The sequence below is a fragment of the Mirounga leonina genome, unplaced genomic scaffold, assembly GCF_011800145.1.
Source record: "Mirounga leonina isolate KUSES-001 unplaced genomic scaffold, KU_Mleo_1.0 Mir_488, whole genome shotgun sequence".
NCBI lineage: Eukaryota > Metazoa > Chordata > Mammalia > Carnivora > Phocidae > Mirounga > Mirounga leonina.
The window spans coordinates 8,884,551-8,911,883 of NW_023270777.1; the positions used below are offsets into that span (position 1 = coordinate 8,884,551).

Genomic DNA, 27,333 nt, shown 5'->3' on the forward strand with positions numbered 1-27,333 from the left:
AAAATATACTGTACTGATAAGAATTCCGTTAAGCTATAGGAACAGAAAAGCCAAAACAGTAACACTTGAACAAGAGAGAAGTTTGTTTCTCACCTAAAAATTCAGACAGGCAGCTCAGGGCTGCTATCCCTGTCAGGGAGAACTCAAACAATCCCTACCTTATTTCTGTTATTCATAAAAAGAGGCTTCCATCCCACAGTCCAAGATGGCTGCTCAAGCTCCATCTATCATGTCTACATTTCAGCTAGCAGGAAGGACAAAAGGGGATGGGATGAGTAGGCCCCTCTTTTTTTTTTTTTTTTAAGATTTTATTTATCTATTTGAGAGAGAGAGAGAGTAGGGGGTAGAGGGAGAAGGATAAACTCAAGCCGACTCCCTGCTGAGCGCAGAGACCCAAGCAGGGCTCAATCCCAGGACCCTGAGATCATGACCTGAGCCGAAATCAAGAGTCGGATGCTTAACCGACTGAGCCACCCAGGTGCCCCTAGGCCCCTCCTTTTAAGAATGAATCCCTCCTGCAAGTGCATCCATGGGCCAGAACGCAGTCACACGGCCATACCAAGATGCAGGAAAATCTGAGGAAAGCTGTCTGTTGCCTTGTCCCTGCTAATAAGGGGGAAACCTGTTGAAGAGAAAACCTGAATTTAGGAAATAAGTGGTGGATTGTGCCACAGGCATATTCCAAAACTCAATTCCTGTTTGGCTTAGGATTACAGGTTCAAATAATGACACAGCTACCTCAGGTACCATACCAGTGTGGCCCCGATCAGACTCTCAGCACCAAAGATTTGGTTTAGAGCTTTCCGATTCAACACACGTCTTTACACGGTATCAACTTGCCTCACCAGACGAGTATAAGCAAAATGGCAAATAAACACTTAATAAATTAATGATTCCTAAGAAAGCAAAAGACATTCAGAGACAAATATTTCCTCTAAAAACCATAATATATCCTGGCGGGTCTTCCTATAATCTGTGTTTCCTTGGACAAGGCACTCGATAAACCTAAAAGCCAGTTTCATAAGCTGTAAACACGTATCACACAGAACCGGTTTGTCGTGAGGATGAAAGATTACACATGTTGAAGTGCTTTGTAAACGGTAGGGTTTTATACAAATATAAAGTTATGCACCTTCAAAAGCTATCACTCCAGTAGATACTTAATCAATTAAACATCTTTTTAAAATTTTTAACAATGTATAAATACATTCCACAAAATAATCTGCTGGTTAAAAGACACCAACAAAGTTTACAGAACCTGCAACAGAATTTATAGACTCCTACAGCCCCTTGTAAATTGTGACATATACTGCTTTAAGAAATACCATTAATACAAAGGCATGATTTACAATATCCCCATTATAGCAAGAAAAAAAAATAGATTCATACAATAAAATGTCTTTTAGGCATTTATTATGCCAAGTATTTAAATGATTATTCTCACTATGACATAAGAATAATACTCTTTTAGTGATAAAAGATAGATTTCATTAGGCCAAGCCCCACTGAAGAGCTTCCAGGAAGTTCTAAAGTAAAATCTGGCTTTCCCTTCCAAAAAATAAATAGAACAGCAGCAATCTCTAAGGAATCCCCTAACCATAAACTGTGAAAATTCCATTTATATTAATTGGGCCTTAAGGATACTAGTTATTACAAATAAAAATAAAATTTACAAACTAGTTAAACCACTGGCCCAAATTTCTTTTTACCTGCCTGTGAGTAACTAAGACGTTTCATTGCGAAGTATACGTTAAGTTGTAAAATTAGCAATTATCTCTAACTTACACGTGAGCCAAAGTGCTCACTCTTCCCATGGAAGCAAAACTTTCTTCTGACAATAATCTACAGAAATAATATGTACACACCTAGATTTCTGAGACAGACCGAGAACATCCTCCTATATTCTACGGATCCAAATGCAAAGGTCTCCATTACGTACGTACACAAACACACTTTCAGTAATTCGGGATATACGGACATTACAGGGCTATGTGCATTTATGTATAAGCCAGGAACCAATTTGGACAATGTTCCTGGCCACACCATACTTTCAATCCCCAAAATGCTAGAAAGAGAATAAAAACTTGGTATGAAAACTAAACTTTCCATTTTTTTAAAGTAAATTTTAAACCGGAAAAACAAACCCAACACTCCTCTTTGCAGCATGTACTGAGTTCCAAAAGCCTCAGAGTCAAGAATCTCTTCAGCTGTTCCCCAGTGCAACAGGACACATGAGCTTGCTCTCGCTCTCTTCAGGAAGTCTGCTCATCTCCGGTGTTCTGCAAAAGAGAAAGAACTCCTTCATAGTGAGGACTATTCTACTTGACATGCCGGCCTTCAAAGCACTAGGAAAACATCCCATGTCTGTAAGCAGGACCAGCTCTGCACTACTACCTCACAGTGCATGGCCCGATTACGTTAAAAACGTTGGCGAGGTGGAGAAGTACATCAAAGGATCCCCCGAGATGTCCAGCAAGCCGGTCCTATGCTAGCTGAATACCGCCAGGTACCATGCAACTCTACTGCCCGACCCGTGTTATGTCAGGGTCAAGGCTCAATTTCCCTGTATTCAATGTCCCTCCCTGCCTCATAAATGCTAAAAATCCAAAGGGAAAAAACTATTCAACACACACTTGACAATTACCATACGGAAGACCCCTGCAAAGGTGTATCTGGGACTGTGCAAAAGTCCTTCAGGCGGAGAATCATGTCCCTACAAGATTATTCGTTTTCTGGACTTTTCATCATTTATACAAGAGAAACTGTACAGCAGAATGGAAAGAAGAATGAATTTCAAGAGAGAAGAGTGGGTTAGGCCCTAGCTAAGTTCCATGTATTAGCTGTATATCCTTATGAAGTCACTCAATCTGTCAGGGCTCTAGCCATCTAACGTAGTCCCTGGACCACCAGCATCATAGTCCTGGGACCACCACCCACCTGGGAACTTGCGAGACATGCAAATTGTGAGACCCCGCCAGGTCAGCTCTGGGAGTAGGACTCAGCCATCTTTGTTTTAGCCCTGCAGGGGATTCTTAGGCAGGTTCAAGTTTGAAAATCACTGTCCTGTAAACGTTACCTGCCCAACCTACTGCACTAAAAACAAATGTGAGGTATCATACAAAGTACCTAATCAATTCTCCCAAGTGATTTAACTGTTAACTATTCACCTATGAATAGTACTTATTCCACTGAAATCCCTGATTTAAATCTTCATATTGGGGAGCTATAGTAAAATCTTTATGTTCTAAAAAACAAACAAACAAATCTGAGTACTCTAAAACAATCTTTAATGATACAGTCTTATGTTTCTACTTGTTCTTACCATAAATCCTAAAATCATAATATACATTCTCCAAAACTTCATTTAGAGCCACCAGAATTAATCGAAAGCTACTGAACTTAAGGGACTTTTTTAAAAATATAAGTTGTTATCAATGATAGTTTATTCCTGGTTTTAAAATAATTTCAGGGAGAAACTGCTGGGAAGATGGCAGAGTAGGACGTCCCTGGGCTGACCTCTTGCCGCGTGGTATAAATAACCCACGTCGGTATAAATAACCCAGAAAGCAGCCCGAAAACTGGCAGAACAGACTCTCTGCAGCCCGGCATAGACAAGAGGCCACAGCGAAGCACATCCACCCCCACCGATAGCTCTTGGCAAGATCCCATCAAAGCAGTGCCACCAGCCTGGCAGTGTGTGCGCAGCCCAGACAAGAGCCAGCACTACTCCAAAGTGAGTCCTGCTCCAGGAAGAGGGAAAGATAACCACACACCAGTCTGTGACCCCAGGAGTGGGCTGGCGGCAGGCAGCTCGTCTGACTGCAGGCCTCACCCACAACAAAAGCTTCTCAGGGGACGACACACGGACAGTGCCTGCAGTCTGGTGCAAACGCCTGGTCTGCCTCAACTCAAGCCCAAGGCAGCCCCGGGCCGGCCCACTAACACCACGGAGACCAGACTCTGCCCACAACAGGCAGAGCGCCATCGCAGGCTGGACTGAAGGCAAACACACCCCCGCCACAACGGGAGCACACCCCTGGGGCAACACACATAGGAGACACCCTTCAGACACCCTGAAGCACCATTGTCTGCTGAAAACGAGACATTGCATCGTAGGACCTCCTCTTCAGAAAGCCACTACTTTCAAGTGCAGGAGACATAGCTGACTTTCCTAACACAGAGAAACAGACACAGCAATGGACAGATTGAGGAGACAGAGTAGTATGTCCCAAATGAAAGAACAGAACGAAATCAGAGCAGGAGACCTAAGCGAAACAGAGGTAAGTAATATGTCTGATAGTGAATTTAAAGTAATGCTCATAAAGATACTCGCTAGAATTGAGAAAGGAGTGCAGGACCTCCATGAAACCCTCCACCAAGAGACAGGAGATGTAAAAAAGAACCAATCAGAGCTACGGACTCACTAAATGGAAATAAAAATAGACCACCTGGAATAAACCACAAACAAGAGGAAGTAGAAGAATGGATCAGCCACCTGGAGGACAGAGTCATGGAAAGTAATCAAGCTGAGCAGATGAGAGGGGAAAAATATGCAAATAAGAATAGGCCCAGGGAACTCAGCAACATTGTCAAGCATAACAGTTGCATGATAGGGATCCCAGAAGAAGAGCAAGGGGGCAGAAGATTGTCTGAAGATATAATAGCTAAAAACTTCCTGAATCTGGGGAAGGAAAGAGAAATCCAGATCCAGAGGCACAGAGAGCCCCCAACACAACCAACCCAAAGAGGTCTGCACCAAGACACAAAGTAAATAAGATGGCCAAAAGTAGTGAGAAAGAGAGAATTTTAAAAGCAGCAAGAGAAAGGAAAGCAATTACATACAAGGGAAACCCCATATGGCTATCAGTGGGTTTTTCAGCAGAAACTCCATGGGCCAGAAGGGAGTGGCATGATCAATTCCAACTGCTAAAAGGAAAAAATCTACAGCCAAGAATACTCTATCCAGCAAGGCTTTCATTTAGAATAGGAGAGATCGAGTTTCCCAGAAAAACAAAAGTTAAAAGCAAAACCAGCCACGTCCCTGTCACACAGGAGGCCATTGGCCTAAGGATCTCAAATTCACAGTCCAGCTGCCCTCCTGCCCAAGTCAGCATGCATGGCCTGCTACCTGCTCAATGCCAAGTCAACACGCCTTCACCTCAGACTGCCAAGGGCTCAAACTGGGACTCTTCCCCTCAAATTCCAGCCCCTGTGCTCAAGTTTGTGCACAAAAGTGAGCATAATTATAACAGCAGAATGAAGCAACCCAAACAGTGACACTATTTCTGTAGAATATAGAATGGATAAAGGGAGTGTGCTAGGCTGAGAACAACAAGCACATCAAAGAACAATACATACAGCATGATTCTGGTTAGTAAAAAAAACAAAAAAAAACCTGGGACAAATGAAACAAGATGAAATCAGAGAGGGAGACAAACCATAAGAGACTCTTAATCATAGGAAAGAAACTGAGGGTTGCTGGAGGGGAGGTGGACGGGCAGCTGGGGTAACTGGGTGATGGGCATGAAGGAGGGCATGTGATGGAATGAGCACTGGGTGTTGTATGCAACTGATGAATCACTGAACTCTACCTCTGAAACTAATAATACACTATATGTTAATTAATGGAATTTAAATTAAAAAAAGGAAACCATAAAATAAAATAAAATGAAATAAATAAAATAAAACAAAATAAAATAAAATAAAAAAATTCAGGGCAGGGTGCCTGGGTGGCTCAGTCAGACTACTGATTTCGGTTCAAGTCATGATTTCAGAGTCATGACACTGAGCCCCCATCAAGCTCCACATGGAGCCTGCTCAAGATTCTCTCTCACCTTCCTGCTCTGCCCCTCCCCCTCCAAATTTTTTTCTTAAAAAAAATAATAAATTTTTTCCAAAAAAAATAGTAATAAAGAATAAATAAAATAATTTCAGGGCACTGACAACACATTTCTAGAATGTCCTAAAAGTCAAGAGTAATTAACATAACTTTATCATCATCTCATACTTAAATATGGGCTTTAAAAAACTTATTTTTTAAGTATTTCCTAAAAATCAAACTCTGTAAGAAGTAGAAATGATTGCATTAGTCACTGACCACACCAAAATGAAACATGCAGAAAACACTTACTTGTTTTAAAAACTGCTTTCCGAGATAAGATGTAGCCATGTTGGTTAAATTCTTCCTGCTGCCCACCTTGCACCTGATGTAACCATACAGGTTGGCACCTTGTAGCACCACACCCATGATAACCACTGCCTGGGAAAGAAAAAATGGTTAGTGGTTACTGGCCTAAAACTGAAAGACCTTTTTCCGTGCAACAAACAAAGCAGACTGTCATGGGAAAGAGAAGGAAAAGGAAGCTTGTGGGTGGGGCTTGTGCCAATGAGACTCCTTAACTTGTCAGAACAGACCCATCCAATACCTAATGAGCACAAGGCACTCATCAACCACCCACAAATATTTATTACACACATACGCTATATACCAGTCCCCATGCTAGCCCCTGGGGATGCAGTGGAGGGACCATTTTCTCTCTCTAGTATTTTCCATGGGTCTGCAAATAAAGATATAAAAAAAAATGAGATTCAGAAGAGACTCAAATGTTAATTATTCCTTTAAGAATTATGAAAGAAAAGGGATGCCTGGGTGGCTCAGTACTTAAGCATCTGCCTTAGGCTCAGGTCATAATCCCAGGGGCCTGGGATGAAGCCCCGCATCGGGCTCCCTGCTCAGCAGAGTCTGCTTCTCCCCCTGCTCATGCTCTCTCTCTCTCAAATAAATAAAATCTTTAAAAAAAAAAAAAAAAAAATGGTCAAGAGATTAACCTCAGTAAACCGAGAGCATGCAGAGGAATCTGCTCTATGCTAATGTGTGTGTGTGTGTGTGTGAGAGAGAGAGAGAGAGAGAGACACACAATCGGCTTCTGGGAAAAGAGCCACGAGAGAGAGAGAGAGAGAGAGAGAGAGAGACAATCGGCTTCTGGGAAAAGAGCCACAAGGGCAAGGCAGCAATCAACAGGTGTTTGCCTCCTGTGAAGAACAGGGTGCAGGGGAAACACTAGGAGGAAATGCACTTTGGCAGAGTGGCTTCTTCCTTGTGGCCACAACTGGGAACCTACAGGTGATCCCACTAAGAACATTAAAGACTGAAAATAAGAAACTCAAGCCTACTCTTTAAATATAATGGAAGAAAAGTTAATTAGGACAATGTAAGGAGGAGGTCCCACGGTAACTCTAGAACAGCGGTTGGCAGTTTTTCTGTTAAAGTTAAAGGCCAGATAAATATTTTAGGCTTTGCAGGCCATGTGATCTCTGTTGCAAACACTCAACTCTGCCATTCAAGCCCCAAAGCAGCCACAGACAATATGTAAACAAACAGGAAAGGCTGGGTCCCAATAAAAAGTTACAAAAGCAGGTATTGGGGCGCCTGGGTGGCTCAGTTGGTTAAGCGACTGCCTTCGGCTCAGGTCATGATCCTGGAGTCCCGGGATCGAGTCCCGCATCGGGCTCCCTGCTCGGCGGGGAGTCTGCTTCTCCCTCTGCCCTCTTCCCTCTCGTGCTGTCTCTCATTCTCTCTCTCTCAAATAAATAAATAAAATCTTTAAAAAAAAAAAAAAAAAAAGCAGGTGTTGGGCTAGATTTGGCCCACAGGCCATAGTTTGCCAACCCCTGCTCTAGAATAAACAACTCATCAACCCATCTGTTGTTAAAAGGATTACCCTGGAAATGTTTCTATCCCTAAAAAGCAACACAGCTAAACAGAGTATTTCTCTCCAATCCAGACTTACTCTCCTTAACCCTTAACAAGCTACGCAGCTGATTTTAAGGAAGTTAAAGGGTTTGAATGTTTAAGGAATAGATACAAATTCTTAGTAAAAGTGGAATTGTACTTGCTGTTTAAACTTGTGTTTCACAGAAATAAATACATTAGAATTATACAAGGTTGTTGGTCACCTAAATAAACATAAAACTATATTTTTATTTAAATAAATCTCTTTCAACTTCTCCTGCTTCTCAAACTGGGACACTCCTAACATGCCAGGGACCACCTGAATTCACAGACTGAGCATGGGTCCCGCAACAAATTTTAAAATCTATTTATAAGTTAAAACAAGCAGACATCTGGTTTAAGATGGTGTAGTGAAACCAGACATCAAGATCTCTCTATCCCTAATATGGAATATATTTTAAAATATACAGGTTTAAAAGAGGTTTAAAAAAAGAGGCAAATGAGCTGGTACTAGTAAACATTTAAAAAAAAGCGGGGGGGGGGGATGTTTGCTGGTGGTCAGAGAAAAAGCCAGCTTGTTTTGCTCTACGCAACTCCTAACTCTCCAAAGACCCTCTAACGGAAATTTCACTGATGATCACCACCCCCAACACCTTGGAGGCAGAAGTCCAAAGGATACAGACAGCCCTGAGAAAAAATGCAGAAAGAGACATGACTCCCAACCGCTAACCACACAACACAGGCAACAATCCCAGCAGCCTGCAATGAGATGCCCCGCTGGTAAGGAGAAGGAGAAGCACAGAAGGACCAGCAATCATCAAGCCCATGTTCTCAGCGGGACAGGGGTAGGAAGAGGTTCCTGGAGAGGCTGAGTGATGGGATCCCAAACCACCTTCCACATAACCCTTCCCAGCTCTGTTTTAGAGAAGTGGAACCAGGGCTAGGGAAAGACGGGGCTGACTCCCCCAGATGGATGCTAAGGCTCCGGGGCCTCACAAACGATCTAAAGCAGGAGGGTAGCGCCGGCATGAAGCACACGCCCACCCAGGAGAAAGAACCACACGACCTAAGAGAAGGCAAAGCCCAAGCAAGCTAGTGAGGCAGCCGGAGGCCGGGGTGCGGCCCTTTCCTCACATCTACACCGCAGGCCATGAAAGCCAGGGTTCTCGCTCTAGCCCAGAGCAGAGCCCTGACGTCTCAGACACCACCCGGAGGCAGTCAAGGAGAACTCACCCGCACTAAGCCAGCATGGAGAGGAGATCTGGACAGAGCTGCTACTGCAAGCATGAGCAAACTGGAAAGGGAAAGAGGGAAAGGCATCCATGCAAAACTATGGAGGAGGAGGGGGAGGGGGAGGAGGAGGAGGAAGATGATGATGATGAAGAAGAAGAAAATGATGAAAAAGAAAAAAATGAAGAAGATGAGGAGGAAGATGATGATGATGGAGGATGAGAAAATAGTAAGAAAGGAATATAGCATGTAAAAGGTGAAGAATCGGGCGCCTGGGTGGCTCAGTCGGTTAAGCGACTGCCTTCGGCTCAGGTCATGATCCTGGAGTTCCGGGATCAAGTCCCGCATCGGGCTCCCTGCTCAGCGGGGAGTCTGCTTCTCCCTCTGACCCTCCTCCCTCTCGTGCTCTCTGTCTCTCATTCTCTCTCTCGCAAATAAAAAAAATAATAAAAATAAAAAATAAAAGGTGAAGAATCTATTCTGAAATATAGCCCCCCAAAATAAGAGCATTTCTGGGAACACTTCACCCTATGGAAGAACTTAAAAGAATCCAAAGGAGCGTGAAGGTAACGCAGGGCAAGAGGTGGAGAGGAAAATGGGGCTGGCCGAACTAAGGAAGTGCACATGGAAGCTGCTGCCGCCCACCCACTGGGAGTGACCGCTACTCTCACCCCTGCCTCTCCAGCGTGCTCCACCAGCACAGAGGCTCTACCAGAGCAGTGACCTTGTCTAGCTGGTCACCAACCGCACCTCAGGGCCTGGAACAGCTCTGGCATCTGGAAGAGTCCTAAGGAGACTTGCTGATTAAATAAGCAGGGGAAAAGATGAACGATGACAGAGGAGAACAGATAAAAAAAATGACCCAACAGAGAGATAACTGGTCCCTCAGAATCAGAGAAGCCCAAAAATAAAACATAAATGAATGTGAACACTTGACAGAAGACAACTGTCCTGATTCAAGGCAAAACCTGCATCTACATATTCAAGGAGCACATAATTTCCTAAAAAATCAATACAGAAAGATAAACACAAGGATACTATGGATTTTTTTAAAACTCAAGAATTAAAAAAAATTTCTTCATTCAGGGAGAGAAATGATGCACTCACTTACATGCAGGTTAAGTGAACCTGGCCTCAGATTTCTCTGTATTATTCAATATAAAACAATAATGATGTAATGTCTTCTAAAGCTGCGAGAAAGAACCTGTGACCCACCCTGCCACATCACTGATCAAGAAGGAAGTCAACAGGAGGGCGCCTGGCTGGCTCAGTTGCTAGAACATGCGACTCTTGATCTCGGGGAGGTTAAGTTAGAGCCCTCTTGTTGGGTGTAGAGATTACTTAAAAATGAAAATAGTAACAATAAAAAATTTAAAAAAATTTTTTAAAAAGAATGAAGTCAACAGGTTCATATTCTTTTTTTTTTTTTAGGTAGGCTTCAAGCCCAGCATGGAGCCCAACACAGGGCTTGAACTCACAACCCTGAGATCAAGACCTGAACTGAGGTCAAGAGTCAGACGCTCAACCAAATGAGCCACCCAGGCGCCCCAACAGGCTCATATTCTTAAATATGACAGAGCCAAAGGAAAATAACATCTATAAGTTTTTTGGAAAAAAAAAAATCACCCAACAATGAAATTTAGCCAACCAGGAGGTAAAAGGAAAAGGTGCAGTTAATAGAACTGAATCAGTGTATTTAAATAGATCAGAGAATGAACACCCAGTAAGAAACATCATTTCAAAAGGTAATTGTTAAACCTTGATGACAAAACTAATACTGGAGGCAAACAGAGTTTGGGCAAGAGGAAGGGAAGAAACAACAGAAGGGACAGAAGAGTGTTTCTCTCGTTCCCTTTCTAACAGACTCTAGAGATCAAGAAACAGGCTTAAGTACAATTAAAACAACTAAAATAAGCCTATAACCAACAGAAATCCAAAGGCAGAAGCAGGGAGGAGAGGTGGGAAAAAGCATGGGTGTTAACTGTGCCATCCTTCACAGCAGGAAACCAGGACATACTCACCACATTTCCCAATCCATGAAAGAGGGTGTGATACAAACTATAAAAGAAAAACTAAAAATACACAATAAACCTCCCAAATCCCAAAAGGGAAAGCATATATGTGCACCCACAAAGAAAAAAAGAGCCTATATAGCAAAACAGAGACAAGAAAATATTCAAAATATGGGGGAAAAACATAATTAAAGCCAAAATATACCTGGTATCAAGAAATGTTATGTGAGATAAACTCAACTATGAAAAGAACAAGAATCACGTTTGGGTCAAGTGACAGATCATATTTTCCAAACATGGTAGTAATATCTGTTTCACATGCTTTTCTAGAACTTTCTTATTCCCCCCATCAGGCTACAGAGCTTAATTCCCATTCCCCTGAATGTGGTCAGGTGACAAAAGGATGATTTCTGAGCCTAGATTGTTGCCATGGCCTGAGTTGTATCTCCCCAAAATTCTAATGTTGCAATCCTAACCCCAGCACCTCAGAATGTCACTGTATTTGGAGACACGGTTTTTAAAGAGTAATTAAGGTAAAACGGGGTCACTAGGGTCGACCCTAATCCAGTATGACTGGTGTCCTTGTAAAAAGAGATTAGGACACAGACACGCACAGAGGAAAGACCACATGAAGACACAAGGGAAAGACGGCCATCCACAAGCCAATGAGAGAGGCCCCAGAAGGAAGAAATCAAACCTGCCAACATCTTGATCTGGGGCTTTTAGCCTCCAGAACTGTGAGAAAATGAAGTTCTGGTGTCTCAGTCCCCCAGAAGGCAGCTGGAGCAAACTCACACAGCTGTAAAAGGCAATTCAGCGTCTGAGCTGAGCCACTCCCAGTCAGAGCTCTGACCCTCCAAGGAAGCATTCTAACTGCCATGAAGCCTCCATGCTGTGAGGAAGCCCTACATGGCCATGTGGTGAGACCACATGGAAAGGCCATGGGACTTCACAAAGAGGAGATGCCTGAAGCTGCTCCAGCCACTGCCTGACTGCAACCACATGGAACCCAACCCACAACCTCCCAGACCAGGCCCCCCCACAGTTCCTACACCAGAGAAACTGTGAGAGATAATAAATTTTTTTATTGTTATTATTTTATTTTATTATTTATTTTATTATTTTATTTATTATTTATATTTTATTTGTAGCTTGATGAGGGAAATAAAAATTTATTTTAAGCCACTATGTTCTAGGAAGATTTACGATATAAGCAACAGACAACCAGAACAAGTTACCAACTAATATTTTCAGAGAATACCCCTCTGTTAGTTCCAAACTAAGCTAAACATGTTTGGAGTTTACTGAACATCCAACAAGATAATACTGTGATAAATAGATGGTAACCTCTGTACGAGGTGGGTTAAATCAAAATTCTGCTAGGCACTTGGGGAATCGGTGAAACTGGGTGTTTAAGAGGATTCTGCTCCCCAGCTTTTAGAGAAAAGCAGAGTTGGGGAACAGAACTTGGGAAATGTGTAATGGAGCTGCCTATTCAAGACAAGCCCCTAATGTTAACAAAGATGGTTGCTTACGGTGACTACCCATTAGACATCCTAATGAATTAGTTGGTACATCCTCACTGATACTCACCAACCACTTCACTCTGAAGGAGAAGAGCGCGCTAAAGGCAAATATCACCCACAGCACTGGACAGGCAATAAGTCCTAACCAAAAGATTCTTGATTCAGCCTCGGAAACAGTTTTACTCTCTTGAGCAGATGCCTAAGAAAGAACATGAACTTAATAACCAGTATTGTAGTATTCATCAGTAAAAAGTTTCTCATTTTTCATGAAAAACACCAAAGTCTAAAATCTGAATAAATTAATAAAGATGACCCAAGCCCCAAGTTAGAAGCCATACCCCCCAAAGAACAGTTAGTATATCTACCACTATTTAATTTTAGGAACTGGCTTAAACATGCTTTAACTCAAGAATTTTGTATTATCTGCCCATTCAGGGCAGAACGGACAGTCTGTCATGACCCAAGACATGGGTAAAGGTAAAGGTTGTTTCTGACAGGCTTCTACTCAATTCTTCCTGCTCTTATACTGTTTATTCATAAAGAAGCTTTGAATCACACCGTATGAGCTAAGGATCAAGGAAATCAAGGCTATAGTCATCCCGAGACTAAAAAGTCAAGTCAGGGCACAGGAAAAGAAATGGAGTCAGGGGATCTGGGACAATGGCCAAAATGTCTTAGCAATACCCAGAAATCTTAAAAGGGTGGTGAGTTGCTTCCATATAGTTTGTATAATATAAGGGAATATGGGCTTATCACTAAGCACAATACCGCTTTCTCAGAAGTAGAGCTCGTCAAGGCCCTTCCAAGCAGAAGGCAAACAACTTAATTAGTAGTGTTCTGCAAGAATTCGGCCCTCTGCCTCCCACGCTGATTCCACAGGGAAACTGAATGTGTGCTACAGATAAGGTTAACCCAAAACAGATAAGCATCCCCGAGGGCTCCCGAAGGCAGGGGCTTAAAGAACACTGTGCTGGCTGATCCAGATTTTCGGTCTACTTGTAATCCCTCTTTTTCTTTTTCTTTTCCCTACCCACATGTGGAAATGAACCACGGGAGCAAGGACAGAAGGAGCTGTTGGAAGCAGCTATGTGCTGACAGGGACAGATCCCTGGAGAGACCAGGCACAGCAACACAAAGCTGAGGGTCCTCAGAGTCCTTTATCAGCAGCCCCTGATAAGCAGCTTAGCACACAGAACACACTTGGACCCAAAATCCTTTCTCAGAGGCTTCTTTCCTGTACCTGCCTTACTTACAGTCTCAACTAGACAGAAAAATGCAGCTTTAGAAGGCCATCTGGTTTAGTGCTGACATGCCAAGTGATCTGGGGTAGTACTTTTAATCCTGAATACTTCACCCATAAATATTCAAATGTAATCTGCACATAATTTATTGAATGACATTTGGGGGGAAAGAAAAAAAAGGGCAGGGGCGCCTGGGTGGCTCAGTCGGTTAAGCGTCTGCCTTCAGCTCAGGTCATGGTCTCAGGTCATGGTCCCAGGGTCCTGGGATCGAGCCCCACATCAGGCTCTCTGCTCAGCAGGGAGTCTGCTTCTCCCTCCCCCTCTGCCTGCCGCTCTGCCTGCTTGTCCTCTCTATCAAATAAATAAATAAAAATCTTAAAAAATAAAAATAAATTTTAAAAAAAAAAGGGCAGTTTACCTTCCTGGACTCAAACACCCAGTGGCTTTTTCCATCTTCATCTATATGATTCCACCAACGCAGACCAACCATGAGTCTACCTGTGACATTCTGGTAAAGATTAATATAAACGCACGCATTTTAAAAGCATTGTTTAAAGACCTACCATAAGGTCTTATCTTAGTGTAACATATCACAAACCAAAAAAATCTTCAGCTCTACCTCCCGTAATATCCAGTTAACAAAGACCACCACACACCAGGCCTGGACAAAAAAAATAAAGATAATGCAACAGCATGACCAGCAGGAGTGGAGGTGACAGGGTAAGCCTATCAATAAACATCACCCTTCTCTTTTTTCTCATGAATTCCTGTCCTTTCTTCCAATTCCCTAAAGTGTTCCTTTTTTTTTTTTTTTAAGATTTTATTTATTTATTTGGAGAGAGAGCGAGAGAAAGAGAGCACGAGCAGGGAGGAAAGGCAGAGGCAGAGGGAGAAGCAGACTCCCCACTGAGCAGGGAGCCCAATACGGGACTCAATCCCAGGACCTTGGGATCATGACCTGAGCTGAAGGCAGACGCTTAACCGACTGAGCCACCTGGGCGACCCCCCCTAAGCCCCGTGTTCCTAAGCCCGGTGCTCTTTAGCTACCAAGACCTACTTGTTCCTATATATCCTGACTGTAGCTACGTTTATTTTATAACTGTGTATCCCTAAAAATGGTTTCTCTGGACTCAATGTTTGTTTCCCCCCGAAATTCATATGTTGAAACTCTAACCGTCCGCCCCGCCCCCCGCCGGCACCACATGATGGCATTAGGTCAGGCCTTTGTGCATTGATCAGGATTAGATCAGGTCCATAGCATGAAGCCTTCTTGAATGGGATTGGTATCTTTCTAAGAGTCAGGAGAGCTTTCTTCCTCTCTCTCTGCTCTGCTCTGCCATGTGAAGATAAAGTGAAAACTGCCAGTCTGGAACCCAGAAGAAGGCCCTCACCAAAAGCTGACCATACTGGCACCCTGACCTGGGACTTCTGGCCTCTAGAACTTGAAAAATAAGTTTCTGGGATGCCTGGGTGGCTCAGTCAGTTAAGCGCCTGCCTTCGGCTCAGGTCACGATCTCAGAGTCCTGGAATCAAGTCCCACATCGGGCTCCCTGCTCAGTTGGGAGTCTGCTTCTCCCTCTCCCCCTATGCTCTGCCGCTCTCTAAAATAAATAAATGAAAGAAAGAAAGACAGAAGTTCCTATCCTTTATAAGCCACCAGGCTATGGGACTGTTACACCATAGCAGCCCAAACTAAGACAATGCTCAGAGGCCCTAGCCCTCATTTGGTACCTCAAAGGTACCAAGCCCTTTCCTCTTACTAACGCAACAAATTACTGTGATAGCTCTCTCAAGGTTTATTTACTCAACTGGTATTTATTCAGCACCTACTCTGTGCTGCTAGTAAAATGGTGACTAACAGATACCATCCCTGTCCTCATGGAGCTTCAAGCGTTACGGGGAAGAGAGGCAGTCAAGCAATGCACAAATGGGCCGCCACCAACTACCTAAGTGTGGTGAGGGAGAAGCGCAGGACGCCTTCAGAGGCTAACAGGGAAATCTGATCTAATCTGGGAGTCAGAAAATGTCTCCCCGAGGCGTCAACCTTGGGGATGAAATTTAAAGGATAAGCAGGAATCACTAATGCAGAAGATTTTTAGTTAGAGGTGTCCACTAACAGATCCAGGGGTTCTGTGAACTTGGGTGAGGAAAAAAAATTCTCTTTAATTTCACTGACTTTGGGCTAAAATTTAAATTATGAATGGAGACAATAAACCACAGTAGAATTAACAGCACCTGTGACTTGGACCAATAAAACCACGGATATTTTTCACATTGTATTACACCTGGTGCAGAGACCACAAAACAGTGCTTATGCTCATCACGGCTTTGGAAGGAATTAGATCTGCCTCTGGATCTTGTTATTCAATGCATTCATAAAGAAGCACATAGGACGGGGGCACCTGGGTGGCTCAGTCGTTAAGCTTCTGCCTTCGGCTCAGGTCATGATCTCAGGGTCCTGGGATCGAGCCCCACATTGGGCTCCCTGCTTAGCACGGAGTCTGCTTCTCCCTCTCCCACTCCCCCTACTTGTGTTCCCTCTTTCGCTGTCTCTCTCTCTGTCAAATAAATAAATAAAATCTTAAAAAAAAAAAAAAGCACATAGGACAAAAGCAGAAATTTGACTTTTTAATGTTTTCATTATATTTCAATATAGGTGACTTCCTTTGTAATCTTATATATTCTCTTTCACGTATTTAAAAGCGCTCCTAGCAGGGGCCCCTGGGTGGCTCAGTTGGTTGAGCGTCTGCTTTCGGCTCAGGTCATGATCCTGGGGTCCTGGGACAGAGCCCCACGTCAGGCTCCCTGCTCAGTGGGGAGTCTGCTTCTCCCTCTCCCTCTGCTCCTCCTCTCTACTGGGGTGTGCTCTCTCTCAAATAAATAAAATCTTAAATAAAAAAAATGCGCCCAGAGCTTCATGAGACTGTGAAACCAGGCCACGGCACAACCGCTTAGAATATTTTCAAACTCTTTTCCCATTTTCCCATTCTTTACTTTTCTGCTTTGATCATTAGAGGATTTTCCAAATTTCTCTCTGGCCTATTGTTTTTGAAGCTTCTGGACCTCTCTCTAATAATAAAAGCCTTCAGTCTACTGTTTTTCCTCCGAGTTCAGCCTTAGACACATTCTGAAAGTTTCAACATAGATGATCATCATCACTAATGCATAAATAACCTGCATTTATAGTCTATTTCCTGTTTAAGCCAACAGTTCTCAGCAGGTTGGCTTTTACTTGTAATTCGGATTTTGAAAACCATTTTTTTAAATTAATTTTTAGTTTTACTGTACTGGACTAGAAAATAGAGCTGCTCTGAGGAATTTCAGTCTTCTTCACAGTGATACCTGAAATCAACTTTTGTAAATGTTCCACAGGAATGGAACAGGAAAGTAGTCTCCATACGTACAAAGTTCCACAATACCGCTATTAAGTTGACCTGGTCATTTCATTCAGATCCTTTAAACTTTATTTATTTTTGTTCTTTTGATCTGTTAGACCCCTGTCACAGCAGTTTTTCCCACCTTCTCCTAGTGCTTCTAATAGTTTTTCGCTACACGTGGTCTGAAGGAAGGCCATTCTGTGAATGGTCCTCACTGTGACTCACAAGATGACCTTTTTTGTTCCCTGTCTATCCCTTACCTTACTCTCTATTTTGTCTGGTAATATTACAATGCTAGGTTTCTTTTGTTTCAATTTGGCTGATACTATCTTTGTGTCCTTTTACTTTTTCTAATGCTGCCATTTTAGTTTGATCTTTTGGGTGGGACTTTCGATTTTTGACCCAATCTTCAAATTGTTATCTTTAAAAACAGAGTTTAATCAAATTACATTTACTGTTATAACTAATTTGCTACTACTTCCATCACCTTGTACTATGCCTTGTGATATTTAAGCTTACTTTGCTTTCCTTCTCTTGCCAAGTGAACTATGCTCTAGTTGATCCTATCCTCTCCAACAATGTGGAAGACACACAACTTATTTTAAATTTTACTAACAGGTACTATTAAAATTCTAAAACCATTATTTAACCTTTTCTACACTGTGAGAAAAAGGATAAAACAAAAGCCCCACAGAGGCGATTAACATTTAAAATTTTTTAAATAATTTTATCTTTTATTTGCCTCGTTTTTATTAATAGGTTAAAATAAAATAATAATAGAATTAAAAATAAATCTCCTTTTGCTAAGTGCACTGAGATTTATAATAATTATGATGCATCTCTGTTCTAACAAGGTTCCGAACTGGATCTACTCCTTTTACCAAATCCATTTAATAATTTCCCTATTCTTGCCCTCTTCATTTTGCATCACATCTCAATGGTTTGGATATCTGTAAGTAATTGTGCCACAGATAAAAGAGTGACATTTTTTAAGCCCTTGTTTAGAAAGAAAGAAGGAAGGAAGGGCGGGAGGGAGGGAGGAGAGGGGAGAAAGGGAGAGGAGAGGAGGGGGGGAGGGAGGGAGGGAGGGAGGGAGGAAGGAAGGAAGGAAGGAAAGAAGGAAAGAAGGAAGGAAGGAAGAAAGAAAGAAAGAAAAAAAAAGGAAAGGAAAGAAAGGAAAAGTTTATCAGAAAATATACTTTTGGGTCACATTTTTTAAAACCCTAAATACAGAAGTATTTATTTATTCTAAGAATTTGGAAATGACCAGGAAGAACTGACCAAAGGCCGTGTTCTACCTGGCTAAACAGAAATTACATGAACAACAAAAAGAAATATTCCCCAAAACAAAATTGTGACCAGAATACAGTAAACACTGCAGAGCATAGAAGAAATTCAAAGAAATACAAGCCAAAGACAGTACAAAAGAAAAGCCTAAATAAGAGAGACCTTTATAATCCTCATTCTTAGCGTTCTGTGGCCTGTGGAAGCTGGCCACCACCAAGCCAGCCACTTCTGGTGTCTCTAAGAATCAAGAGGTCTAAAAATGGCAGGGCTGGTGGCTGTGAATAGATCTGTAACATCTTCCTGGTCTTTGAATCAATACACATCTCTGAAATCCCAAAATTAGCTGTTGGGGGTTTTTTTGTTGTTGTTACTTTTGATTTCTTTTCCCCATTTTACTATGAAACTTCCATACACACAGAAAAGTCAAATTTTATAGTGACCACCCACATACCTACCACCAGAGTCTACGTTTAATATCTTACTATAGTTACTTTAACACGTCTCCACCTACCTAGGTACCTGTCTATCCATCCATCTCTCTATGCATCACTGCATTTGAGTTTAAAACCATTTCTTACTCCCTCCTATCCCTTACAATAGGGTTTCTCAACCTCAGCACTACTGACATTTTGAGCTAGATAATTCTTTGTTGTGGCAGGCTGTCCTGTGCATCTTAGGATGTTTTGCAGCATCCCTGGCCTCTACCTGCTAGATGTCAATAAAACAGCTCCCACAACCCCAGCTGTGACAACCAAAAATGCCTTCAGACATGGACAAACATCCTATGGGGGACAAAACTGGTCCTGATTGAGAAACACCACCCTAGAACACACACAGGAGCCTTTGTGAAGGGTGGGCACCCCTTAAGAATCTGTGCATGATCTATCCTGAGCTCTTATCTAGAAATCATACACAGCACACCTAGAGGTGTGGTATGAATGAGAAGCAGTATACGGGATCTGTGGTTGCTAGTACAATTTGTCTGTTTACTTTTAAAGCTGACGTAGGCTGACATAAGGCACAGACAAATCAGTGGTATAATAACCTACATGTGATCTGAAGATATTAACACAGATGAGGGCTGAGGTAGACAACAAAAAGATACATTAACACAAATCCAAATTCCTAAGGGTCATTTTTCCCCCCACAGTTCATGCATCATTCAATCTTATCATATTAAACACAATGTTAAAATAAAAACGATCAAACCTACCTTGACTGCCCAAAAGTCACATGACAACAACAAGATAATGGTCACCATACAGGCAATAAAGCTGCTGCTGAACAATTCACAGAGAAGATAGACTACAATTGCACTGACTCGAAAGAATAAATGGAAAAATGATGCCACTGGGTGTCTGAAAACCAAAACATAATAAAAGAAATGCAATTACATTTCACGACAGGTACTGTAGACGGAGATGAACAATGTTTCAGCCATAACATAACCATGCAGAATTTTGTCAAAGCAAAGGTGATGACCTGAGGAAGAAGCAAACCGCCTACCTCTCCTCTTTGTTCATAACTTCCCAATATTTGACTAAGCCGTGTTCTCATAGAAAATATACTACGGAAACAGGACTTTAACACCTCACTGAATATAAACTTTCACAAAATATATAATGAGAAACTTTGCTAAGCTTGGAGAATTAAGGAAACTATACTCTTGGGATTAAATCCTATTTGCACATAAAAAACTAATTCGGGAGTGCCTGCTGGCTCAGTCGGAAGAGCGTGTGACTCTTGATCTGGGAGTCATGAGTTCAAGCCCCGTGTTGGGTGCAGAAATTACTTAAAAATAAAAAAAATAAAAATAAAAGAATTCTTGGGCCCTCGGAAATCACTTCAGGCTTAAGGCAAAGTAACTATCAGGTAGGCTTGTTTTTGCTTTTTAACAGCTTTATTGAGACATAATCCACATACCATACGATCATCTATTCAAAGTGTATAAACCAATGGTTTTTGGTGTATTCACAGAACTGTGCAATCATCACCGCAATCACTTTTAGCACCTTTTCATTACCCCAAAGAGAAACTCTATACCCACTGGCAGTCCCTCCTCAACCACCCCAACCCCACCCCTCTTCAGCCATACGTCACCACGGATGTACTGCTGTCTCTATAGATCTGCCTATTCTGGACAATTCACACAAATGAAATCATACGGTATGCGGTCTTTTGTGCCTGGCATCTCTCACTAAGCATAATGTTGTCAAAGGTCAGGCAGAATTTGACTGCAGTAAGTGAATTTCTTTAGAGGGAACTAAATTTGGAATCGAAATATGTCTGGCTTGACGTGTTCATGTTATTTTACAGATAAAAGATGTGATTTTGAAATTTGCACAATAAATCAAAACGGAACAGGTCTATAGAAACTAGAGAAACGGTGTATTCTTGGGAAACAGTAGCTAGAAGTAAAAACACCAGTGTTCACAAAATCGGATTCACAGATGTGAAAACTCGGCATTGAGTACAATTCCATATGCCATTTATTCCCAAAGAAAATCTGAAATGTCCTCTTTGTCTCAGACCAAAGCTCAAACTAGCCATGTCCACTACTCACAAGTGCAGAACCACCGCTCCCTCTTCCCTGAATCCCATCAGCTGGTACCCACCTACACATAAAACAGCGCTGGGCTCTCACACACTCTTACAACGTGTCCTCTTACCTGATCTTGGATTTTTTTGGTCTGTTAGTTGTCTCCTCTTCCGCATCAAACAGGGAAACATCCTCGGTGTCATCATTACTGTCCTAGCAGGAAAATTGAATATCCATGAAGCAAGACGAAATTCAGTACCTGCATGCCTCCTACACAGAAGGCAGCGCGCTAGTCCAAATGGAAGACAAAAGACACGGTCACGGACACTGGGGAATTGACAACCTAGGGAAAGGGCACTCCGGGATCATCCGGCAATGAGCCATCGCTCCCCCGCTGCTGAGCCCTATGAGAAACCCCAGGGGTGTCGATGGCGCTCCTGCAAACTTCCCACGTGAGCTCTCGGCTGCTCTCTCACCAGTCACAGAGAAAGCAGAGACTGTTGGGGGACACACTCGATGCTTTTGGCTCCTTCACGAAATCACCTGCCTGCATCCTTGTTTCCCTGACCCCTTCTCACCATTCACTTTGTATCCAAGGTGAAAGCAACTGTTGGGCTTGGAACCTCTTTTCCTGCCTCCCCGGGGGCTTCCTCCATCAACTTCCCCCTTTACTTACACTTTCTTGTATCTTCAGGTCTTTCTATTGGATCTTTCCAATCAGCAAATCAAGTTTTTCAGAGGTCATTTATTGCTTGAAAAAGATGTTTTAAAAACCCTGATCCTGAACCTCCCCTTCTATCTTTTGCTCTCATCCCACGGCATTCCTCCCCTTTCACAGCCTTAGATTTGAAGGGTGGTTCACACCTTAACTCACTGCTTCAGCCTCAACCACAACAAACCTGCTTTTACACCTGGCCTAGGGCCAGCCACCCACCACTCACCTGCCTTTCTTTACCTCATCCCTGCCCGACTCCAGCCCCTCATTACCCACAGAGCCATCCTCCTAACAGGAAGGTCACACCAGGTCGTTCCCCTCTGCAAATGTTTTCAATGGCGCTCCTACATGTATAGGATGTAAGTTAACTCCTCCATGTACAGTACAAGACCTGTCATGATCTTCTGACTCTCCCTTCCACTGGTCAGGGCCACACCACCGTTGCTGCGTGTTCTCTGAAAACCCCCCAGATTCCCATCTGTCTGCCTTTCCCGTGTGTTCCCCGCCCAGAAAGCTCCTCCCTTCACCATCCCCTACGTAGCTCTCCATCAGGCAACACCAGATCTTTCCAATTTCAGCTAAAATACTGAAAGGGCTGAGAGACTCTCCCTGCAATCCCCAGGCTTCCCGTTTCCCATGATCCCACGGCACCAGGACAAATGTCCACTCGCACAACTATCTCAGGCGATCTGCAGGTCTCCAACGACTACCGCCATCTAGACTCCGGGCCACTGGAGGGCAGGGAGTGTCGCTGCATTGTAGTAGGTCCTAGTGCCCAGCAGAGCACCTGGCCAGGCGGTACAGTATTTATCGAAGGCACGATCAAACGCACAAAGGAGGCAACTGCAGACTGTGATCAGAGCCAGGAGAAATACAAGTACAAATGGGAGCACAGGGAGGAAGAGAACCGTTCCTACTCGAGGGCTCTGGAGGAGAGCTTCTGTGCTGGGTGCGGACAGAGCAAAGAGGCCTTCTGCTCACTCCAGTCCCTTGACGAGGTAGAGTTTCAAAGGCAGAGAGTGGAAACACACAGGTATATACAGGGAATGGCGAAGGAGTCCAGAGATGCAGAGCAGGAACTAAAGCTTTAAAAGGAAAGTGGACTCGGAGATCTGAGACCAGTGGTTCTCAACTTTGGCTTACAGGCTGGAATTGCCTGGGGTGCTTTAAAAAAGGCAAAAAAAGAAAAAAGAAAGCCCTGATGCCTGGGTCTCCACCCAAGACTCAGATGTAAATGATCTGGGGTGTGGTCTGAGTATCTACTTTTTTTTTGACGCCCCCCCAGATGATAATAATCTGCAGCCAAGACTGAGATCCACTGTATGATGCTGTGGACTGAAAAACTGAGACTTCTGCCCTTGATCCCAACAGTCCAATCTATACCCAGCAGCCAGGGTGACCTTTCACACTTAGATCATATCATCCTCCAACTGAAAACCTAGAGGACTTTGACTGAAAGACTGACTCCCTATCAGGACCCGTCATAATCATGACCCTGCCCACCTCGAGGTACCTATCTCAGGCGACCTACTCTCCCTCCAGGAACTGTGATGGACTGAATAATGCTTCCTCTCCCTCCTGCCATAGACATCCTGGTTCTAATGCCTGGAATTTGTAAATATGTCCATTTACTTAGCAAAAAGGTTTTTTGCAGATGTGACTGAATTAAGGATCTTGAGAGGGGAAAAGCATCCTATTCAGGTGGGCCCCATGATGTCATTACAATGTCTTTTAGAGGAACACAAGAGGGTCAGAGTCAGAGAAGACACTGAGACCGTGAAGAGCAGAAGTCAGAGAGAGAGAGATTTGAAGATGCTATGCTGCTGACTTTGAAGCTTGAGGAAGACCACCAGCCAAGGAATGCAGGTGGCCTCGAGAAGCTGGAAAAGGCAAGGACAAATCTGATTCTCCCCGAGAGCCTCCAGAAGAAACACAGTCCAGCCAATACCCTGATGTTAGCCTTTAGGACTCCTTTTGGACTTCTGACCCAGAACTGTGATATGATAAATTTGTATTAAGCCACTAAATTTACGCTAATCTGCAGCAACAGGAAACCTATATAGTAACTAAGCCCTTGCCTGACTAGTCTCCTTTTTAGTTCCTTAAACATGCCAAACTTGCGCCCCACTGGGTTCTTTTACATGTTCTGTCTAGTTCTACCTAGAACACTCTTTTCTCTTACCCTGTTCTTTGAAAGACTGGTTTATTCTCAGTAAATAAATACTGAGGGCCAGGCACTGTTTTAAGTGCTACAGCCTCACACAAGAAAAAAGACAAATAGTTATGCACTTTTGGAGTTGCATTTACTAAGATGGGGAAGACTGAAGGCACAACATTAGGGTGAAATCAAGAGTCTGGTTTTAGACATTTAAGCTTAAGATGCTGGTATTAAGACTTTTTAAAAAAAAAATTGAGAAGGGGGACCATTAGTGTGTTCTGCGCATAGGACTATCACGTTCTAATTTAGGTGTTAAAAGGAAAATTCTGGCTACTGTATGGAAAATCTGGGAGGGAGAGGGAAAGATAAGGGCACAAAGCTGTAAGGCTGGTTTAGGAGGCTAATCCAATAATGGAGCCAAGAAGTAACGGTTTGGTCTAGGGTGGACATATTGGAGGTGGTGAAATACATCGATTCCAAATGCACTTTAAAGTAGAAATGGGGGCGCCTGGGTGGCTCAGTTGGTTAAGCGACTGCCTTCCGCTCAGGTCATGATCCTGGAGTCCCTGGATCGAGTCCCACATCGGGCTCCCTGCTCGGCAGGGAGTCTGCTTCTCCCTCTGACCCTCCCCACTCTCATGTGCTCTCTCTCAAATAAATAAATAAAATCTTTAAAAAAATAAATAAATAAAGTAGAAATGGTTAAGCATCTGCCTTCAGCTCAGGTCATGATCCCAGGGTCCTGGAATCGAGCCCCGCTTCAGGCTCCCTGCTCAGCAGAGAGTCTGCTTCTCCCCCTGCTCATGCGCTCTCTCTCTCTCAAATAAATAAATAAAATCTTCAAAAAATAAAGCAGAAATGACAAGATTTGCTGATGGGTTGAATGTGGGGTAAGAGAAAAGGAGTTGAGGAAGATTCCAAAGTTTTTGTACTGAACGGCTAAAAATGAAGGCACCAAAGACAGACTCTGAGCACATCAATATCTAAAGGTCAGAAAGACGAAAAGAAATAAGCACTGGAGTTGAAAAGGAAGTGCTAAGGAGTAGGAGCTGAACCAGGGGGTGGTGTCCTGGAAGCCAAGGGAAGAAAGTGTTTCCAGAAGGAGGATCTGATCAACTGTGTCAAATGCTGCTCACAAGTAGGATGGAAACCACCGAGACCACTGTTTCTAACGGGTTATCAGTGACCACAATAAGAGCAGTTTCAGGATGGCAGGGGGAAGTGGGAGAAAACCAGACTAGAATGGACACAAGAGAGAAAAGAAGTAAAAGACAAGTATAAATAAATCTTAAGGAACAAAGAACAGGGTGAGAGCTGAAAGGGTATATAGAATGAAATTTTTATTTTTCAAGACAACAAATTAAAGCACATTTACATGTTAACTTAAACAAGCTGTTGTTTTGGGTTTTTTTTTTTAATGTAGGCTCCACCCAGAGTGGAGCCCAACTCAGGACCCTGAGATCAAGACCTGAACTGAGATCAAGAGTCAGACGCTTAACCAACTGAGCCACCCATGTGCCCCTTTAAGCTTTTAAAAACGAAAAAAAAGGGGCACCTGTGTGGCTCAGTCGTTAAGCGTCTGCCTTCGGCTCAGGTCAAGATCCCAGCGTCCTGGGATCGAGCCCCGCATCGGGCTCCCTGCTCGGCGGGAAGCCTGCTTCTCCCTCTCCCACTCCCCCTGCTTGTGTTCCCTCTCTCGCTGTGTCTCTCTGTCAAATAAATAAAATCAAAAAAAAAAAAAAACCTGATGCAGAAGAGCAAAGGGAGAATTGCTGGAGCACTGCCTTCCAGCAGACCAGAGGGCATGGAAACAGCGCACAAGTAGAGGGGGTGGCCTAAGGATGGAGCACAGACAGGAAAAGGAAGACAGAGTCTATGGGAGATCATGAGCACAGATGTAGATGGCAGGTGGTGTGACATTCTCTTCCGATGGCCTCTACTTTCCCCGTGAGATAAGAAGCAGAGAGAGGCCAAGGGAAGAAATGTGGAAGGTCTGAGGAAAGAGAAATCTCAGTAGTGGCCCAGGAGGGTGGGAGGGTGAGGAGCCTATGGGAATGTGGGGATGACTGCCTGGCAGCATTAAGAGCCCATCTGAGGTTCACCACACACTTCAAGCGGGAATAGTCAGTATGGTTGTGTGGTTTTCTCCAGCCTCCTCCAGCCTGGGTGCAGGTTCTGAAAGCCGACTCTAACCACCACTGTATCTTCCCCACTCAAGCGACCTCCTCGGAGTGTTATTTCTGACCATCAACTCTAAGCTTGTCCTATGTCTCAGATACTTGCTATCACTTTGTCTTTGCTATCCTCACCTGAAAACATCCTCGGTTATGTAACTTACTCTCTCTCCCCACCCGAACCCACCCACAAGCCCGCATCCCCTAGCACCATAAACCTGTCTGTATTGTTCACAGCCCTATCCCAGGGCCCAGAACAGTGAGTGCCTGGGCCACAGTAATCCCTCACTAACAAAAAATACCTACATCCTTGAGGAAAAGTGCACTCTAAACAGTAAAAAGCTTTTAAAATGACAAGAGATTATTGAATTAGTCTTACTCATCTCTGGTCGTAAACCTGCAAACTGTAATTAACTCTAAGGGCACAGACGTGATGACCGAAGTGATCAGCAATCACCATTAGTGTCACTTCGGCAACGGACACTTGAGTGCAAGGCCCTGGCGGGGTCTCCTACTCCCACAGGATCGCGGTGCATCCCTCAGAGTCTCCGAACGGCTGGGGAAAGCCAGACCACCCGCCACTTCACACCGAGGACGTCTCCGCAGCACGGCACCCGAGCCACCCAGCGCCCGCGTCGGCTGGCACTGCGCTCTGCACACCCCGCAGCTGTCCCTCCGGCGGGCAGCCGGCCACGCTCCTCCGCAAGAGGCCTCGGGGCTGCCGGCCGCGCTCCCCGGACAGCCGCCCGCGGCCCTCCGCCCACGCCCCCCACCGACCCGGGCGCGGGCAGCGAGGGGGGCCGCGGGCACAACTGCCCCGGGCCGCCACAGTCGCGCCCCTCGGACCGGGCAGGCCCGGCGCCCAGCCACACCCACCCTCTCAGCGCGCCCTCAGCCCCTCACCTGCTGCAACATGACGGCCCTGCGCCAGCCCCACTTCCGGGAGCCACGTCAGCGTCAGCGTCGCAGCTGACGCAACCTGATCGCCACGGGAGGGGAGGAGCAAAGCACAAGCCCAGCCCGTTCCCACTTCCGCTTCCGGGTGCTTCGCCGGGGGAGGGGGAGTAGCTGGAGGGGTGGAGCAAGCGTGTGGGCGGGACGAACTCCGGGCGGAGCGCGAGGAGGGCGGGCGTCTCGTGAGCGGAGCGAGCTTATGGGCGGAGTGTCCGGGGCGGGGCGAACTCGGGGACCGGGAGAGATCAGGGGCGGGGCGACAGCGGCGGGCGTCCCGGGAACCGGGCGAGCTGGGGGCGGAGCGCGAGGGCGGTGGGCGTCCGGGGCGGGGCGAGCGAGGAGGGCGGGGCGCGAGGGAGGTGGGCGTCCCGGGGGCGGGGCGAGCTGG

The 27,333-nt window shown here is 44.3% G+C and overlaps 1 protein-coding gene across 2 annotated transcripts; it reads right to left on the reverse strand.

Annotated features, from left to right (window-relative positions):
• Positions 1-1,087: 1,087 nt before the first annotated feature.
• Positions 1,088-26,997, reverse strand: LOC118000094 (Golgi apparatus membrane protein TVP23 homolog B). Of its 2 annotated transcripts, none has more exons than XM_034989641.1 (7): positions 26,895-26,997; positions 21,075-21,157; positions 19,619-19,763; positions 14,160-14,249; positions 12,568-12,699; positions 6,131-6,259; positions 1,088-2,279 (listed from the first exon to the last, which is right to left on the reverse strand). In XM_034989641.1, the coding sequence occupies exons 1-7, from the start codon at positions 26,904-26,906 to the stop codon at positions 2,253-2,255; spliced, it is 618 nt and encodes a 205-aa protein (XP_034845532.1). In that variant the 5' UTR covers positions 26,907-26,997; the 3' UTR covers positions 1,088-2,252. The 2 variants fall into 2 exon arrangements, with proteins under 2 accessions (XP_034845532.1, XP_034845533.1); XM_034989642.1 differs by lacking the exon at positions 26,895-26,997 and adding an exon at positions 26,449-26,576.
• Positions 26,998-27,333: the final 336 nt, after the last annotated feature.

Bases quoted from the DNA above. Each gene is read 5' to 3' on its own strand.
- LOC118000094 (XM_034989641.1), bottom strand. The intron at 14,250-19,618 runs GTAGGTTTGATC...AATCTTTACCAG, and splicing joins GTGACTTTTGGGCAGTCAAG to AATGTCACAGGTAGACTCAT. The intron at 2,280-6,130 runs GTAAGTGTTTTC...TCTCTTTTGCAG, and splicing joins GAAAGCAGTTTTTAAAACAA to AACACCGGAGATGAGCAGAC.